The sequence below is a fragment of the Nyctereutes procyonoides genome, unplaced genomic scaffold (assembly GCF_905146905.1).
Source record: "Nyctereutes procyonoides isolate TBG_1078 unplaced genomic scaffold, NYPRO_anot_genome, whole genome shotgun sequence".
Classification (NCBI taxonomy): Eukaryota; Metazoa; Chordata; class Mammalia; order Carnivora; family Canidae; genus Nyctereutes; species Nyctereutes procyonoides.
In genome coordinates, this window is record NW_026575121.1 from 57,729,702 (window position 1) to 57,749,459 (window position 19,758).

Genomic DNA, 19,758 nt, shown 5'->3' on the forward strand with positions numbered 1-19,758 from the left:
ACAACCTCTTCTCTACTCCGGGGTCTCTACAGGAGCTCTGTGGAGCAATACTCTTGATATTCCTAGAAGTCCTGTGGTTTTGCTGCTTTGGAGGTGTGCAGGAGATACTACTTCAGATCTTTTTGAGGTCTTAATAAAGGCTTTCAAAGTCATGATCTTGGCTTCGTCTTTAGATATGTTTTCCTGGAAATGCCCCAGATTTTATCTCTGCCTGGAAGTCACATCTTCACTTCAAAATTATTTGCCATCTGGACAGCCTGGCAGTGAGGAGCCATGTTATTTTCAAACCCAGAAAGTCCTGGCTCTTTATAGTTACTAGCTCTTTCTTTAGCTTATGTCTTTACTCTCACATTTTACTAGAGGCAGCTAGAATAATCCAGAAGGCAGCTTTCACACTCTGCCTGTAGCCCTCGTTCGCTAGATCCTCCAGCTCCTTGAACATGGGTTTCTATTTTCCACATCACTGCAGGTGACAGTACTCCTAACCCTTCTGTGGCGGCAGAAAAAGGTCTGTGTTTCCTCCAGCTTCCAGCATCTTCCTCACTTTCCTTGAAGCCTCCCCAATAGCATTTCTTGAGTATCACCATACCTTCACTAGCATTGTCTTCAAGGCTCCTCCAATTTTCCAAAACCACTGCCATCTTTTTTCAGGTTATTTTATAGTAGCACTCCACAGGTACCAATATCTGCATTAGTCCTCTTTTTCTGTGTAAAATTTACTGGCTTAAAAGAGCAGTGATGATAATCCCCTCTCTCTCTCACAGTTCCAGCAGCTGGCCAGGGTCAGCTAAACCATTCTACTGGCTCTGCCACAGCTGTGGTCAGACAGTGGCTGGTGCTGGAATCATTGAAGACTCAGTTGACTATATATTTCTGGCATCTGGTCTGGGGAAGCCCAGACAGCTGAGAGCTGGAGCAGATGGAGTCCCCTGGCATCTTTTACTTCTGTGGCCTTTCTACATGTTCTCCATAGCAGGGCTGCTTCAGGATAGAGAGACTTCATGCATGGAGATCAGGGCCCCCAAGACGTGTCCCAGAAGAGCAAGAGCCAGACGGAAGCTTTACTGCCTATGGTCCAGCCTGAGAAGGCAGGTGGCTTCCCCTTTGTCCTAGTTTATTCATCAGGGGCAGCCACATAGGCCCTGCCAGTTTCAAGGTTCTGGGAGAGCATGTGGGATTGAAAATATTGTTGAAGTCAGTTTTGGAAAATACAATCTGCCACAAATCCTTTAAGTTATTCAAATCTTCAGAACAATTCTGTAATACTAATGTTAAAAATTTGTTTGGTTCATTAAGTTTCGAGAAGCTTATGAGCTGCTTGTGTTTTTAGCACATTGAAAGCCTTTGGAATAATGCTTATGAACTGCAGAATTGTGCATTTTTTTGGTATTTTCTGCTTTTAAAAGTTGGCTGCTTTGGGGAACCCCGTATAATACTGGCTTTCAAAGATGTCCAGTGGGTTAGAAAAATAGCTTTGTTCTTTTCTTTTCTCTTTTGGATATCTCCCATTTGATTCCTGTTCACAGTGTGCCAGAGTAGGAGCAGAGCACTTTACATACCTTATCTCCTCCTCCTTTTATTCCTCTGAGATGATTACTGATATCACTATACTGGAGCTTACGGAGATTTCCCCAGGACCTCTTGTAAGTTATAGGTTGGACCCTGCCACCCCCACCAAACACACAAACGCAGCTCTATGACCGACCCCTTATTGTGGCCTGTTGTTCCTGGTCCTCACAGCAGGTGTTCCATTCCAACCTGTGAGAGAATTGACTTGTCTGTTTTATTTACTTGTTTTTATCATCTGACACCTTCCATGAGGGCAGAAGAAGGTAGGGAACGTTCTGTCTGTGTTCACGAATGCGTCTCAGTTAAATGCTGCTTGACTGCACAACTAAGTGAATAACTGCATGAGTGAATGGCCACTTTGAGATTTGAATCCAGATCTATCTGACTCCAAAGACTTACTTTTAGCCATGACACCTCACTGATGCCCCACAACTGGAGACAGAGACAGCTCTCATACATGCATAGTGACTGGCTGTCTCAAACGACTCAGGATCTCAGCAAAATTAGCTGCACTTCTATTACAAATTCCTACAGATTAATATAATACTAAATTAATAAAATAGTTCAGGATTTTTTGAGAAGTTTTGCTACTTCAGCAGAGCTTTATGCAATTTTCTGAAATGAACAGCTCAGTTTCTGGAGAAATTATAGTTAATAAGAACACGATTACAATTTATAGTAAGAATATTTTAGGAAAAGGAGTCTTTTGGAATTTGTTTTTTCGGAATTTTTTAACATAACCTTTAGAGTCAGATTTAACTAATTCTCCCGTTTTCATTATTTTTTAACTATATCCCTGTTTCCACTTAATACATTTCCGCCTTAAAAGATTTTTTTTTTTTGATGAGCACTGGGTGTTATTCTGTATGTTGGCAAATTGAACACCATTAAAAAATAAATTTATTTTTTTTTAAAAAAAAAAAAAGATTTTTTTAAAGTAATCTCTATGCCCAAGGTGGGGCCCAAATCCTCCACCCTGAGATCCAGAGTCACAGGCCCTGTGCATCGCGCCAGCAGGGCACCCCTCCACCTCCGAAATTCTTAGTGAAAAATGTCGCACTCTTGATTCACCTATGTTTCTGTGTGATGTGTTTCTGATAAGGAGTCATATATACCGCAAAACTCACCCCGGGCTCGTTTTTCATGAAGTTCTTTTCTAAGAAAATAATCTCTCCCTGCACATTGGTGTTTTTGTTTTGTACACTCTACGGTTTACAGTGAGCTGAGGCATTTCCTACCAGAGGTGTCCATAGGCCACTAACTGGCGAACGTGCTTGTGGGCCTAGGCTTTGTCTTGTGGTCCCTGAAATCGTGAGGATCCGCTCGCTCAGCCAACACTTACTCGCGGCTGGGTCAGGCTCTCAGCTTGCAGGCGTCGTAGGTTCCAGCAGCAGATCTGGCAGGCCCTTCCTTCCCAGGCCTTCGCCAGGCACTTCCCCTGGCAGGTGCTGGCAATCCTGGGCCCCCTTGCTGCCCGCAGGACGCGCTCCTCCAGGGGTAGCTTAGGCCTCCAACTCCAGGAGCTGGGTCGGTTCTCTCGTTGGCGGGCGGTCTGGGGCCTCGGAAGGTGGAGGGAGGCAGGCGGGTGCTGGCGGTGGGGCCCGGGGGCGGGGGCGGGGGCGCGGGCTAATACCTGCTCTGCCTCTCCCGTTCCCTCCGCAGTTCTCACCAGGCCCCGGCCGCACAGCGACGACTACAGCGCCATGAAGAAGATTCCTCCCCGCAAGCCCAAGCGCAGCCCCCACACGAAGCTCAGCGGCTCCTCCGAGGAGATCGCGGGCGCCCGGCGCAGAGGCGGCCCGCAGCGCGCAGCCGGGGTGGGGGTCCCCGCGCCCCCCGCGCCCCCGCGCCCCGCGCACCCCGCGCGCCCCCCGCGCGCGCCCTGCGGGAGCCCGAGCCCGAGCCCCAGCCCGAGCCCGAGCCCGAGCCCGAGCCCGTGTACATCGAGATGCTGGGCCGGGCCGGCAGCCCCGAGCAGGCGGAGGCGGTGTACGAGGAGATGAAGTACTCGGCGCCCCCCGGGGCGGCCGCGGCGCCCCCTCTGCTGGGTGGCTGTCGGAACCCGGGCACCTGGGCGGACGGCGACGCGGCGGGCCAGGCCGCCGGGCCCTGCAGGGACGCGTGCGACATCCCGGCCCCCTTCCCCAACCTGCTCCCTCACCGGCCCCCGCTCCTGGTGTTCCCCCCGACGCCCGTCACCTGCTCCCCGGCGTCCGACGAGTCGCCCCTGACGCCCCTGGAGGTGAAGAAGCTGCCGGTGCTGGAGACCAACCTCAAGTACCCCGTGCCCGCCGAAGGCCCCAGCCCGCCGTCGCCCCAGCACGCCAGAAGCCAAAAAGGCGACGGGGACCCGCCCGCGTCCCCCGGCTCGCCCCCCGCGCCGCCCGCGCCCCCCGCCGCGCGGCCGCCGGCGCACTTCGCCTTCCCCCCGGAGCCCGCGGGGAGCGCGGCGGCCCGAGCAGCGGTGGCGGCCGGCCCCGACGTGCCCAAGGCGCCGCAGCCCGGCTCCGCGCCCGCGGGAGGCCCGGGCGGCCCCCTCCCCAAGGCCCCCTACTCCCCCGGGAGGGTGGCCAGGGCCGAGCCCTGGAAGGCCAGCGCCGGGCCGCCCTCGCCGGTGCCCTACAGCCCCCCGAACTGCAGGGCGCTCGGCAGTCCTCTGGACGAGCTCACCAGCCTGTTCAGCTCGGGAAGGAGCGTGCTGCGCAAGTCGGCGGCGGGGAGGAGGATCCGGGACCCCGAAGGTAGGTAGGGGACGGCGGACCCCCCACCCCCACCCCCGCCCCTGCACCCTGAGCTGGATGCACATCTCCGCCTCGCCTCGGGGGTGCTTGCGTGCGCGGGCCTACACCTGTCTACCCCCCCCCATACTGTTGGACCGCGGGGGCCCCTCAGGGCAGGTGATAGCCTAAGGGGTCCCATGCGGTCGCTGTGGACGAGTAGGGAAGCGTTGCTATTTCCGTCCTGCAGGGAAAGGCTCGAGATAGAAGTACACGTGGTACTAAAACCGGGCTCAGTCAAGGTTTATGACTTGTGAGTATTAGAGCGAGATTAGACTGGAGCCGTTGTGCTCTTCAATAACGCTTCCTTCCAACACCGAAGTGGTATTTCGGTCGCATTGTGCTGCCGATTCCCATGTGTTCCAGGGTTCACTCAGTCATGCCCGAGACAGAGTCCTTCTGTTGGGCTGCCCATCTCACTTCCACTCCCGGTGTCTGGGGTGAAGACCTGTCCATCACTACCTTACACTTAATACTGCTCACCTTTTTATTGCTTTGAATGAATGTTTTTCTTCTGTTCATGTACCACCCAAAAAGCATTTTAACTTGGTTCTGTGAATTCTTGTATCTTCTCACTGAGCAGCTCAGCCTCAGGTGTGGTTTACACTGGCATTCCACTCACATGAGTGAACATGAAACCCAGCTGTTGTGGCCAGGGGCTGTTGCCTGTGGGGAAAAAAAAAAGTGTGTATTTTGTGTCCCTATAGAAGCAGGATGCAACTAGCAAAAAGATCCTCGTAAAGAATTCTTGTTAGCCACACACTACTACATCCAGATAAGGTGTTGTTTGGCAAAGCTTCTTTTAATCATCACAATAATGTAAATTATCTTCCAAAAAAACATTCTAAGGTTTCTATACAAACCCAAAATATTTCCTGGTGTTCTGTGTTTTGAGGAAGAATCACATTAACATAAAGCATCCTCTCTTTAAGGAAGTTGGAACAGGTCCCCACCGTCATGATGCCATTAGTACCCACCCCTCCAGGTAAATGGCAACTATTAACAGCCTCGCTTTACAGAGATGGGGAACTTCAAGGTGAATAGGTTAAATGCCTTCCTAAGGTCAAGTGGTAGGTTGGAAATAAAAGGTTGGCTGATGATGTAACTTTTTCTGTGCATGTTAACCTGCTGTCTCCCCCGCAAAGAAAATATATAAACATCTTCACCTTCGTCATTTGATTAGGAACATTACTTTTCTAATAGTTATGAAAATTATAAAAACTCTAGGAAATCCAGACAGCAATCTGAATAAGTGAAAAGTAGATCAAGGCAAGAATGCTTCACAAATGAATGAATAACCTACTCCCTATTTATTCAGACAAATACGCTGTCTGTTTTGCTGACAATTTCTTAAGTACAGGTCCATTAATAAATGAAATTGTCCTTACAAGCAGAAGAATGAATTTCACAAGTCATATATTATATTTGAAGGAGCAAAATGGAATCTACGAGAAAAGCGTTAAATGAACAAATTAATATTTGCTTTTATAACTAAGAGTAAATTAAAACCTCATAAAGCTCATTTTACTGTGGCTAGGAATCAGGTGAATTCTTCTTGACTCTGTTCGGGAAAGTGAAGTGAATGGATTTCTAGACACACCTTGTCATCTGGAAATCTCTGAGCTGAGGACTCGGTGTAGTGGGAAGTATCACCGGGGCCTCCAGATATAGTGTAGTGCATGAATTTGCTAATTATATTTCCCTGAGGTGGCATTAGCCAATATTTGAGAATATGCCTCAAAACCTCAAGATGACACTGTGAGTTCAAATCTAAAATGATAAAATATTTGGTATTTTCTACCATGGGCTTTTAACAAAACAGTCCTCGTTTGAAAAAAAAAAAATTGGCTTGAGCCACTTATGACGTTCTCATAAATACATGAATTGGCAACTTCTGCCCCAGCAGAGTCATTGTAATAAATGAAAATTTAACAATATGAGACCAGGTCAACCCACACACCAGATTGCAGGAGTTGCAACTCTACCTTTGAGAAGTAGGTAATTCTTGATAGTCTGTGGTGTGGGAATTAAGTTTGCACGTTTGCACGGTACGTTTTCATGGGATCTTGCAGGTTATTCTTTTAAAATAAAGGGGCTATAGATAAGATGTGAAATAAAAAAAAAAATCTTCACACTGGAGCTAATCATGGGAGTTGCTATGTGATGATTAAGGTTTACCTAGTTTGATCCTGCAGTCAGTAATCCGTTTTATTCTGAATGAATTGAATGACTCCTATTAATGATTTACTATAGTCTTGGGACTTCTTCACTCTAAGGATTTAAATCTTCTACTTTACCCTCTTTATATTTAAAGATATTCTTATTGTCACCTGAAATGGCTTTCTCACCAAATAATCCAGTGGGTGGCTAATTCACCCTCAAGGCACCTAAATTAATTACAGCTCATTTCTTGCATTTGTGGTCTGGGGAAATTGTTCAGCAAATTTTGCAGAAGCGTTCAAGATATTCCCATCGCTTCTCTGGAAAGTGACCTTGAGGAGGAGATTACACTGCTTACTACTACCCTGCCATGGGCATTAAAATATGAAGTTAACATCTGAAGGAGAATGAGTTGTGTGTAGTGATGTAGTAGTGAAGTCCTTTGGTATGTAATTCTGCTCCATCACTACTCTGCAGACTTCAATATAGGATTTCACAAATATTATCTTCCCCCAAACAGTTCATTTTCTTTTGACTTGTGGGCATGCGACCTGAGGCATACGGAGTCACTCAGATTCAGAGTCCAGGATGCATGTCATACAGATGGAAGGATGCAGGTGGCGATGTGCCTGCAGCCCGAGAGGAATCGTGTTGGTGGCCAGTGGCCATAGTGCTTACTGGGCAGTTACTGTTTTAATGACCCATTTAATTTTCTCAAGACAAAAAGTTACCTGTTACTACTAACCCCATTTCACAGATGGGGAAAATAAGGCACAGAAAGAACCCACCCCTCTTCTTTTAGCGCCCTCCAGCTGTGAGAGACAGCCCGTGACTTGAGTGCAGATTCGGCCACCAGAGGCAGTTTTTCTGACCTGAGTGGTGGTGCTTAGGACAGCAGGAAACAGAAGATAAGGGTTTAAAGTTTGCATTTGTTTACATGATGTGCAACAGGTCGGAGTGCAACAGTTGGGGTGGAGGAAACTGTTTCATAAATTTGAAAATGCCAAACATGTAGACGGCTTGGAAGTATATATATAGTTTAGGGCTACCCTTTGTGCGCCCCCCAGCCCTTACCATTAAGAATGACTAAATGTTTAATTATCTATGCCTTTCTAGATGCAATGATTCATTAATTCGCAGAATGTTTTTCTTCTGATACTATAATATGACTCATATTATTATGCCAATTATTTCTAGTTGCTTAGTTTCAAAAATTGTAAGACCTAATTCGAATGCAAGGAGAGAATCATTGGCTTGTGTAGGCCACTAGGGTGCTCCATTGCTCCAAATGGCATCCCAGAGTCCGGTTGAGTTTGTCTAGAACATGCAATAAAATGAGCATGTTATTTCTCCACTCATTGAAAAGACCAGGATGAAAGGACTTAGAAATGCAGCACACCTCAGAAATCTAGAGAAGGCAGGAGGAGAGCCAGGCTGGATTAAGAGTAAGTCTGATTTGCAGAGTATTTTCACAAAAATTGTCTTATTACTTTTGATGTTATGCATCCATGGTTTGTAAGATATAAATAATAGGTAGTTAAAAATGATGTAAAGAACAACAAAAAATGTACAGCATTTCTTTACATATAGTAGGTGTTTTTAAAGTTGACCTTATGGAAGATTTCAAACATACACAAAAGTAGAGGGAATAGATTAATGAACTCTCTCCATGGCCAATCCTGCTTCATCACCAGTCTTCCTCAGTCACCTCCATCCCCACTGGATTATTTTGAAGTACATTCCAATATCAAATCAACCTGTTAATAAGTATTTATAGAAACATTTTTATATGAGTCCTTTAGAAAAAAATAAAAGATTTATTCCTAAATCACATTAATTAGTGTAGACCAGTGAATCCATTCCAGCCTTCACTGACATGAGCCTGATGCTTCTAAGAGAACCTGCTTCTGGAAACCAGGGCATCATTTTTCATGATGGAAACAAAACGATTCTCAGGGGGTTAGCTTTCCAGTGAAGGAACACTGGCCGGGAGATCTTCCACACGGGCTTCCAGGGCAGCCCCTGAGGTGGGCAGCTAGTTCAGGCGGCCCCTTCTACTCCCATGAAAGATAAACTACAATTTAAAAAGCTGGATCTCTAACTATTCCACCCAAACAGAACCAAGAGTAAAAGACCAGCATTCCAAAAGGCATATGTTTGCTTCTGAAATCAATATTTTATGAGGTTTAGATGCTTCTATGCCAAATTAAGCAGTTACTTATTCATTGTTTAGCAACAAGAAGAATGCTCTAAAATCGCTGAAATGTCATGAAATTACTGGCAGAAGTCTGACTTGCTCAAGGGCTATGCCTGTAAACTGCCATTCTCTTCCTGTGCTTGAAGCACAAGTTTGGACACCATCTTCATTCAATCCCTGACGCATTCTAATGAGATCACAGCATAAGAAACAGCCCTGCCTCGTGCAAATCTCAGCCTCCCAGAATGGGATGCCATGCTCTGCATCCCATAGGCTTCAAGCCTCTACGCCGGCTCTCCTAGCACTTTGTCCTGTGCAGGGCTGCTCGTCTTCCTCCCTCCAAGCACGGTTTCTCTCCGTGGTAATTTATTTGGAGAGGGGTGGGGGGTGGCCTGAGGCATTTTGAAAATCATGAAGGGTGTGGATGGACAAGCACATAGTTTACTGATGTGTTACTGTCTGCGTTTCTGTCTCACATAAGAGTCTGCCTCCCATGAAAGCAAGGCATTCCTCTGCATTCTGGAGTGATTTTGAGTCAACACTAAATGTTCCTGATTTTCCAAATGAGTAAGTCCTTTGGAAAGATGAGCTTGACATCCCAGAGAAGCAAGTTCTCCATTTCTCACTAAGTGGCTAGGAGGTGAGGGTGAGCTGCAGAGGACTTCCCCATGCCAGTGAGCCCAACCTTTGACAGGAGGAGACAATACCTCTTGGTGAGAATAGGATTTTTTTCACCAAGTTCTTGGCCACACTGTAGTAACAGGGAGCCTCTCTGCTTGGGACATGTTTACCATGTTTCTAATTTCCCAAATCATACTTGGCTCATCTCCCTTTACAAATAAGCTTTCAGAGGCGCCTGAGTGGCTCGGTCAGTTGGGAATCTGCCTTCAGCTCAGGTCATGATCCTGGGGTCCTGGGATCAAGTTCCATGTCGGTCTTTCATCGGAGAACCTGCTTCTCCCTCTCCCTCTGCTCCTCTCCCTGCTTATGCAGTCTCTCTCTCTCTCTCTCTCTCTCTCTCTCACTCTCGCTCTCTCTCTCAAATAAATAAATAATCTTTAAAAAAATAAGCTTTCAATTTTAATAAATTCATCAGTAGCCAGACTTTCCTCTGTTAGAGCACAAAGCTCTTTGTCTTCTATAGGAATTGGACACTTTTTAAAAATGTCTTAATATTTGTTGTGAACGTTTGTGACATTCTTCTCCCAATTTAAAGTGCCTTACCTTTATAAATGACCAAGAATTTGCACGGGGCAGTTGTGCAACCAGGGGCCCATAATGGACTTGCATTAACTTGTAGAGCTCATTCCCTAACCCATTTACTTAGTGTGAGCACAGGGCTTGCTACTGGGAATCAAGAAATGGAGAAATCCCAGGTTGTTCCTGCCCTCTCATAGACTGTAGGAAGCAGATGGGTCCATCGGATTCCAATGAGTGAAATTCTAGTGGAGGAGAGAGGCTTTAGCCTGAGGGTCATAAACCATTGATGGACCCGTGATTGAGCTCCAATTGGCCCATGCTCCGGGTATTATGCTTGTTTCCTGTTTGGTGGGGAGACATCATGGACTTCACTAGCTGTCGCAGAGTGTCAGTGGCCAGGGAGAAGCAAAGGTCCACTGCGGTGGCTGTGCCCATCACACCACTTGGTGAGTGCCTGCCAGGGAGAGTTGGGAGAGCCTCACGCCAGGGCTGTCCGGTGAGCAGGGATAGTGGTAGCCAATGAGGCGAGGATGGCATTCTCCAAGTGTGGAAGCAGGACAGTAGGCTTGGCAGCCAGAGGAATCAGGGCGCATGGAGACATGTGAGCTCGGGGTACCTGGTCCCGTTAGAGCACAGCTGTAAAGGCTGTAGAACAGGCAGAGAGGGAACAGAGGGTACTACCTGTCTTGCTTGGAATCAGGGCAGGATGAACTTTCTACCTGGAAGTTCCATGACTCGGCTCTGAATGCTCACCATTGTTTCTCTTCATCACGTGGGAATGCAGCAGGAACTCTTAGGATCTTCCCTACAAAGAGTGAAAAGAGCCGGAGGAGGGACATGAACCAGAGGGATAATAGCAGTTCTAGGTATGCACATGTGATCTCCTGTAATGGTGAATACTCAGAAATGCTATGGAACGTTTGTTAATGCTGTTCTGCTAATAATATTAATAGCCGATGTTTGTGAATGGTTCTTTCCTGTTGGCCAAGAACACAGATGTCTCCTTGGCCCTGAATGAGGTGAGTGAAGCAGATGTTAGCATCCCTATTTGCTAACAAGCAATCTGAGAGTTGAGGGGTTAGTGATTCTCCAATAATCACAGGAACTAACCAGTCCCAGAGTCAGGAATCAAACACGGCTCCAAAACTTGGGAGAAATTTCTATTTCTATTATACTAGGCCATTCTCAGTCTCCAAAAACATTTAAAAATCTTAAGTGATATAGAGTCCCTATCTGAGAGAATAATCTCTTTCTGAAGTTAAATGTAAACTCATGATGAGGAAAAGATAAGGGAAGAGGGCATACTTTTTTTTTTCATTGACTTTCAGCAGCCCCCATAATTGGGATAGGAGAAAGACATTGGAAAAAGCCTCCATCTTCACCACTGGGTGACGTTCTAGACAAAACAAAATAAAAACAAAAACAAAAACAAACCATAGCAGTTCATTAGTTTCTGAATTATGTCAATCTGGAAGCAGAGATGCAGGTAATGGCGAAGTTAGAAACATGTCTGGACAAAAAAAAAAACAAAAAAAAACGAGTGTCGGGCATCCAGTCAATCAGTATTTGTTGGGAAAATATTAAGTGCACGGGTCTGATGACCATGGATGTCTACTAGACCTTGCAGCTCCCTTATCCTTTGAAACCTAGGCAAAAACCAAGCAGAGGGTGGTGACAATTGATGACGTAGATCAACCTGATCAAACATATTGACTGTATATCTATAGCCACTAGCATGCCAGTCTTACTAGAGATATTTATCTTGCATAAATAGCTCATCATTTCTGAAATGAGCCAAATGTAGCCGAGAAGCCATCATGACTGGGATGTTCTGTGATGCACTGTCAACCGGAGAAGAATCTATTGTACCTGGAATGCTGAAGAAAAAAAAAAAAAAAGAGGCAGTCTTTTCAGAAGTGGATTATCTTTCATAACCCATAAATATTTTTCATGCTATCAACCCGATAAAGCAAGCAGCTATTGTGTATTGTGGGTCTCTATACGGGATTGTGAATTAAACTCCCACAGGGGGCTCCAAAGAGAAGCCCGGTGCTTTATCTTGTGAGGCACTCAGCAGCTCTTCTTAAGCAAGTTAATAAAGACTTTCCTGACAATCTGCATCTCATTATTGCCACATAATACAACATCCTGGGGTTTTCTTCCTTTTGTGAAGAAATGCTTAAAAGCGACATGGTGCGTGGAATGTTTTCCTAAAGACGGGCTGGATTGGTGCCATGTTCTCTTTCTCCTTAAGAGTATTGGCAGAGGAAAACCTATTTCTTAATTACCTACCAGCGTTCAGGTCTTTTATGCCGACTTGAATCATTTTTATGATTAATCCTCAGATTAGCCTAGAAAATCTCACACTACCTGTGAGTTAGCTCTATCCAGTATCACTTTTTATCCAGAGTTCCATTCCGTGAGTCCACAACAGTCACGTAGCATCCACTGTGTGCAATGCTTCACATACATTTTTTCTACTCTGGCTTTTACTTCCATGTTTTTCTAGTTTCTCCTTGAAATCTGCAATGTTCGTATCTACATACTGTATGTTTGCAATGACTAGCCTGTTGCAATCATACTTGTTACTTGTAGTAAGACAGTAAACAACAACCTCGTTCCTTTTGCTCCTCACTTGGGTGACCAGGTCCTAAAATGTGCAGGGTCCAGACAATGGCAGGCATGAGCTAGATCTGACATTACACAGGTTTACATTGGAACACTCACTGTACCGCGATGCCTGAGAATTTGTGCATTACCTAAATTGCTGGAAAACCTACAGAAGAGCTTTTCCACACGCAAAGCTCTGGCCCATAATCAAATCTAATTTTTCAAAGGAAAATTTCCTTTTAAAGAATGAAAGAACTGATATATGCACACTGAGTTGTGCATATATCAGTTTATCAGTACATGGGGATATTTCCCAGGCAAATGTGCATGTTTGGGATTTGGGTTTAATTATTCTTTGATGTGGAAAGATGGACAATTCATGAAAAAGTAAGTTTGAGAAAGAAGACTCGGCCAAAGCAGTGGGGAAAGCTGTGATCCCTACAGAGGCATTTCCATGTTACTGAAAAGTGAACCAATCTCCCAGCTATTAAATTATCTTCTGACATCACCTCCGTTTGCTGGAATTACATTTGCTTAACCTGTTCTCAGGTGAGGTCACCAGCTCATGGGGCCAGGCTGGTTTTCACAGCAGGGTGGAAGGGATTTATCAAAGTACAAACAACTAATTTAAAGTGGGAGCCCCCAGGTACTTCTAACAGCTCATATGTCCTTTCCTTGGTATATGGCCAGTGCCCAGATCCTATAGAGTGAAGAGTATTTATTTATGCATTTTCATGAGAATTGTGTTGATTCTATTTCACTTCCCGGTATTTAACTACCTTTGTATATAGCTAGTAATAGAGTCCTTCTTGGAGTCTTAATAGATAAATTGCTTTAAAAATAACTCCTGAAAAACACAATCTACATTGCTCCAGTTCGAGGACGTTAGCTTTCATTCCACTCTTACCATGTTGTTCTAATGCCTCCTGGCCACCTCTGATCTCCACACAGACCTTAGGACAACTAGAGGTTTCACTTATGTGTCATACAAGACAGGCAAACTCTAATTGTGAACGTTAATTTCACTGGTGGAGTTGCCGTGTGCAGGATGTCTCCTTCGTCCACTTATGGAGTCTTGAAATTGTGTCTAATTTACAGAGGCTGAGGAGCAACAGAGGACAGAGCCACTGAGCTCATATATGGTGACGAGGGATCATAAAAACGTCTTTCTAATCTGATGATTATTAGAAAACCCATCAATATGGTTCAGCTGCTAATCAGAGAGCATACTTATTGCTGCGAGGATTGAATCCATCCTAGGAACACTTTGTGATGATTTTAGGAGGAATGTTCCTTTTTTTTCAGATAATAAAATCATTCTATGACATGGTCCCAAAACATGCAGTTCTTCTCAGGACTTAAGAATAATTAGAGGGTTAACTCCAGGCAAGATAGTTCAGCTAGTAACCGTATTTTCTATTGCTGTTTGCCTGAAGTTTTCAAAGAGGTTTGGAAAAGTCATCAAGTAAGAAGGACACACTTCACTCATTTTTTGTTTATTCGAAAATCCCACCAAGGATCTATTTTGTACCAGGCATTGTACTGGATTTTCAAAATAAAATGTGGGCTCTGTTCAGAAGCAGCTCATAGCAGGGAAACATAAAAAATCCAATGTATCCATGTGGTAAGAGATGATTTGCGTGAAGACACTCTTTGGGCATCACAAAACACTACTTACCCTCAAAGCTTGTGAAATGCTGCTTTTTTAAAAATTCAATTGGTTCTATTCTCCTTCATCTTTAAATGCTTGTCATGACCCACTAAATTGATTTCTCAGACTGTAAATATGTCTTTTGCAACACTGATCTAGAAGGTAAGATTTTTATGGAGGCACAGGACAGATTTGAGACCAAACACAAGGACAGAAGGTGCCAGGACAGGAGGACCCCGGCCCTCATGCTACAGACCAGTTTGTGCTTTGTGCTCTATCCTGCACTGTGATTATAGGCTTTTTATTTTAAGATTTTATTTATTCACAAGAGACACAGAGAGTGGCAGAGAGAGAAGCAGGCTCTCCATGGGGAGCTCAATTCAGACTCGACCCCAGGACCCCAGGACCACAACCTGGGCCAAAGGTAGATGCTCAACCACTGAGCCACCAAGGCGTCCCAGATTATAGGATTTTGTACAAAGGCATGGTGAAACAATCAAGTTGTGCTTTGGAGTAACTACATTAGGGTATGTGGAAAGGATAGGTGTCTCTCTTTGATTTTTCTATATTAATTTAAATGTAAACATTTAGACTTTAATAATGATTAATGAGAGATGCTTACTGGTGGGACATATGGGAAAGAGAATCCTACTTTCTAACTGGCCATTTGGTAGTGGGGAACCCCACCTTCCTTCCTGGATGAAATGAGAGTCCATTGGAGACACAGGTTCAGCCTTGCCCTACAGGGTCCCAATTGCTCCTCCGTTCTGAGTATCTGACATCAACGCTATGATATGTCACTGCAGCGGCTGAAAGGAAATTTGCTCACATGCACATGTGATTTGGAGACAAGGAATTAGTAGCGCCAACCAGCCTATCTTTGGTAAAAGATGCTATTGCAGAAGCTACCAAAAACACAGTGCCTATGGCTCATCAGGAATTTCGACAAAAATTTAAATCTATCTAGATATTTTTTATTTTATGTTTTAAAGATTTTATTTATTTATTTTTGAAAGGAAAGAGAGAGTTTGAGTTGGGGGAGGAGCAGAGGGAGAGGGAGAAGCAGACTCCACCCTGAGCAGGGAGCCCAACGAAGGGCTCAATCCCAGAACCCCGGGATTGTGACTTGAGCCAAACCAAGAGTCAGATGCTCAATCAACTGAACCACCCAGGCACCCCATACAGATATTTTTAGTTCATTACTGAAGGCCTCAGAGCTACTGGCTTATTGCCAGCCAATGTGGGCAGATGGGGTTGCTCCCTAAGAGATGAGCAGGGTACCATTCTATTGTTGTTAAAATATTGAAGACTGCTGTCTGAGGGCCTGTGGGGCTCCCAAGTGCACCCCCACACCCTGGGTGTCCTGGCCCCAGGCCTGTCCAGTTCCTTCTTGGTTAGATGTTGACACGACAGGCTTAAGGTATGTATATGGTTTGTGCCTATTCTGTGGGCCCCAGCCTGTGCCCTTTTGGTTATTAAATATCTGAGGTGAGTAAATTTTGTGATTACTCCTGAACAAGGATTTTGAAAAGACTCAGCATACACCACTGCTATTTTTTTTAACTTTTGCTGATTTTACTGATTCTTCCTCACCTGCCACACCATACCAGTGAAATTAGTGTTCACTGCTAGAGTTTTCCTATCCTGTGTGGCACGTGTGTGAATCAGCCAACTCTAGTTGTGCTAAGGTGTATGTATACAGAGAGGATCAGGGGTGGCCATCAAGCACTAGAACATCGTGGTTGAGGCTGAATGCAAGCTAATATCCCTGAAATGGAGCAACATAGAATATATTTTTTTTTAAGGACCAAAGTAGTTCTTCTTAAAGCAAATTGTCTATTAAAACAAAATCCAAGAGGTACTCAATTGCTAGCTATATATAAAAGTGAACAAATACCAAGAAACAAAATAAACTCAACATAGTTCTCATGAAAAATAAATAAATAAATGCTCTTTTGGGCTCTCTAAGATCTGAGGGAGGGGGCACTGGTCATTTACAGAAGAAAGGATGCACAAGCTGGTGGAGGTGCATGGGGACTCCTCTGTGTTGCTTTTTAATGATGCTGAGCATCATTAGCTCACCATCTGTGATGCCATGCAGGTGTCACAGATACTGCATGTTTCCAATAAAAGAGCAGAAGATTATCCTCCTCACCTTTGCTTTCTGGAGAAAGCGAGGAGGACCCATTCACCTAACTAAAGCTGCCCAGGCTGACTGAGCTGCTTTGCAGGCACTGCGTTCCACGACTCCTGGATTTACATTACCACCTGGCACTTAGGAAATGTAAAAATAACAGCAATATAAATAACCACATGACCTATGAAATTATACGTGAGGAATGGGTCTCCGGGCCAGGCCAGCGTGGTGTTTAGATGTTGCATGTTCAGCTAATTATAGGAGAGGCGAGCTACCCAAGTACACGGAGAGGGAAGGAATTGGCGTGATTTGTTTCCCATTATGGCAGGGACAGAATAGATGGGCACAAAGGGATCCAGTTAGTTAAATTTAAAAGAAAATTGGCACAACATAATTTTCTGTGCATTTTTGGGTTCTAAAAACCTTATTTATACTGACAGTCATTTTTTAGCTTTACTATCAATACATTCTTCCCCTGCTCAGCACATATGTTGTTGAAGATATCACTCTATTTCCTGATTCAGTTGGCGTTTCTAGCACAAACCCTCTCCTTGCACTTGGCAGGGGAGTGGGTGGCAGGAGTGAGGAGTAGGGGACACAGAAGCATTTCCATTCTACCCCACTTAACCCAGAAGATAGCGTTTGTGGCACTTTCTGCCACAGGAGAATGCCTAAAACACAAGTCCAAGAGGAATTTTGATCTACTCGAGGGTGGTGATTTCTTAAGGATTGTTAAAAAGTAGGAAGGTGTGCTGGGGGGCTGGTGCTAGCCTTTTAAGGTGGTAACCCTGGGCAATTACTTTTTCTCACCCCATCCATCCTTTGTGATTGCTATGGTGCTCTATTTTTTCTGTTTCTTAAGTAATCATTTCTATAGAAATACAACTGAATTGTGGGACGTGGGACGTGGCTGTGTCATAAGGATAATCACATAGAAGTCCCAGGGTACTGTCTCCAGGTCCCCCTTCCTGATAGATTCTAAAGGCCACTCTTGATACCTTTCTGCAACTATTAGCAGATGCATGATAAAGTCAGATTCACATGGCTTAGGGTCGGTCAGTTGGATGTGCACTGTACAAAACATATGCAGACTCAGCCTGCACCCCTCTTTGTCAGCAGCCACACCCCCCATAGTAAGACCCACCCTGTCACACCTCCTGCCTTGTGACACAAACCCATGTGGGAGGTCTGTCTACTTATTTGAGGTTGGGATCAGACATGGTCTGCGTGTGGCCTTATAGTTGACATTTGTCTTTCTCTGAGGCAATATGCCATATGTTTGGGCTGTGCACTCATGTATTTTTTTAAAAGTTTAATTCCCTTCCTAGAGACCCTTGTTATAGCAGAATGCAGGGGAGTTTGGGGTGCTGGATCCTAATTTGTATTTCTTCCTTACATACAATAATATCAGATTTTTAAGAAAAATCAGAGATGTAAAAGACAGTGTTCCTTGTAACACACACTGGATGCCGATTCGGGATCTAAGCGATCCCATCCAAATTTCATTACGCACCATCTATGTGTATCTGTAAGCACAGTCTAGCTGTAACTCCTAAATTTTAGGAACAAGAACTTGAGAAGTAGCAGGACTATGCCAGCCACGTCTCTCAGTGTTTGTACCTTTCCTTAATGCCAAAGAGGAAAAAACAAGCACATTCCCTCCACGCGGTAGCCTTTCCGAAGAGAAATTTTCCTATAGAGTTGCAGAAGGAATTAGAGCCAGCATGAGTAATGAGTTTAAAATGTATTTTCACATTTTTTCTGCCTTGCATAGCACTCTCAGTATTTAATCAGTCAAAGAGCAATAGTTTGTTTTTCTCCTGCGTTACTGAAACCTGGATCCTGTCTCCTGTGTTTCCAAAATACACTCTAAAATTATCTCAAGTTAAGGTAACCAAGAAAGAAGTGATGTGTTTAAGTGTTATTAAAGAAACATTCCATTGCTCATTCCTTACTCATTCTCCTCAACCTTTCTGCAGCATGCCTTGAGGTCGGCCTCCCTCTGCCCTGCCCTCCCCTCCGCCCCACCTCCCAGCCCACACCTGCTTGTTGGTGTCTGTTCTTGTCCACTATCCCTGTGCCTCGCCTGCCTCCTGTGGCTGGGCTCCCGGGAACACTGCTTCCTTGCCGAGAGATCCTCCCTACTAAGAGACGCTTGAGTCTCCCCTACACACGTTCTTTTCAGTCCTAATAAATGCTCTGGTTCATTCAAATAATTGCCACTCCATTTAACCCTTGGGCATAGGGCTGTCACTTGAAGAGCAACACGCACAGCCCCAGACTTGTCCTATGTCCTGGCACCTCGCTGGCGCTGACTTGGTCCAGTCCCCCAGCTCCAAGGGACCTGTAACTTGGACCCCCCCGACCCCTAGTTCTCCCCTCTGCCCGACTCTAAATGCTCCCTGCTCTTGTCTCTGATCTCTCCTCCAGCCTCATCTAGTTGGCCGCTTTTTTGCTAGACTAATCCCATTTTAAAAATGCAGTCTTTATGTTATGCCCTTACCTGAGTACTTCCTGGACCCACCCTGGTGATGTTGCATAAGCTGCAAACATGCCCGCTTCCAAGGCAGAGTGTAAAGAACCAGATCCCCTCTCCCGTCTTCTCCCCTCCTATCCTATCACCTCCTCTCCTCCCTTCTCCAAGCAAAAAGGCTTTCCAGACCATCCTTTTTTGCAAACATTGGAGCTTATACCATGAGGAGCAGGTGTGGGGTGTCTTTAAGAAAAAGAATAAAAATGACAAAAATTTAGGGAGTGAATGGAGCATTTATTGAAAATGAAGAAATAAAGCAAAGCACACATTTATCAAAGCTGTCTTATGCAAGTGTTAATAGTGCATGCACTGATTGACTGGCTCTTGGACCTTGGATGTGACCTTTGCAAGTGAGGGTGGGGTCTGCAGCCATCACTCCATAGACTCCTGGTCAACCCACCTCTGCCCATCTCTAGGCACCAAGATTCCAGAGCCAATACCTACCAAACTGATTGCAATTTTCTGACATTAGAGATGGCAAAGCCAGGTAAAGTAAGATTTTTTTTTAAAACTGAGCAATATGCATGAACTTGGCATATTGGTGAGACGAGGATGGAATATTTATCAATGATAATTGGTAGCACAATAGCAAAAACCTAAATACACGCTGTGGGTCAGGAAGAGATTTCAAATATCCCAAAGTCCTTTCTTCCCCTCACATTAATACCGCAAGTGGAAAGCAAACAGCTCTGGCCCTTTGAATACATAGAAATTTTTCACCTCGCACAATGTGAAATTTTCCTTAGGTTGTAACTTTAAATAAATAGAGATTAGAACTCAAAGGTGTGTTAACAGTGGAAGTCCTTTCATGTTTCCAGGAATCTTGTGTGAACATGGAGAAATGGTGATTGAGATTTGTCCATAATCATTCACATGGAGTCTTCAGTAAATTTGTCAACTATTTTAATTGCAAAAAATGTACTT

General features: G+C 44.9%; 1 protein-coding gene across 1 annotated transcript in view; it reads left to right on the forward strand.

The window, feature by feature from the left end:
* The window catches only part of MYO16 (myosin XVI), a 444,013-nt gene that overhangs the window by 376,353 nt on the left and 47,902 nt on the right, over positions 1 to 19,758 (forward strand). The window contains exons 31-32 of the mRNA XM_055335623.1: positions 3,232 to 3,446; positions 3,485 to 4,310. Coding sequence (XP_055191598.1) covers positions 3,232 to 3,446; positions 3,485 to 4,310 — 1,041 coding nt within the window. The remainder of the gene's footprint in view (positions 1 to 3,231; positions 3,447 to 3,484; positions 4,311 to 19,758) is intronic.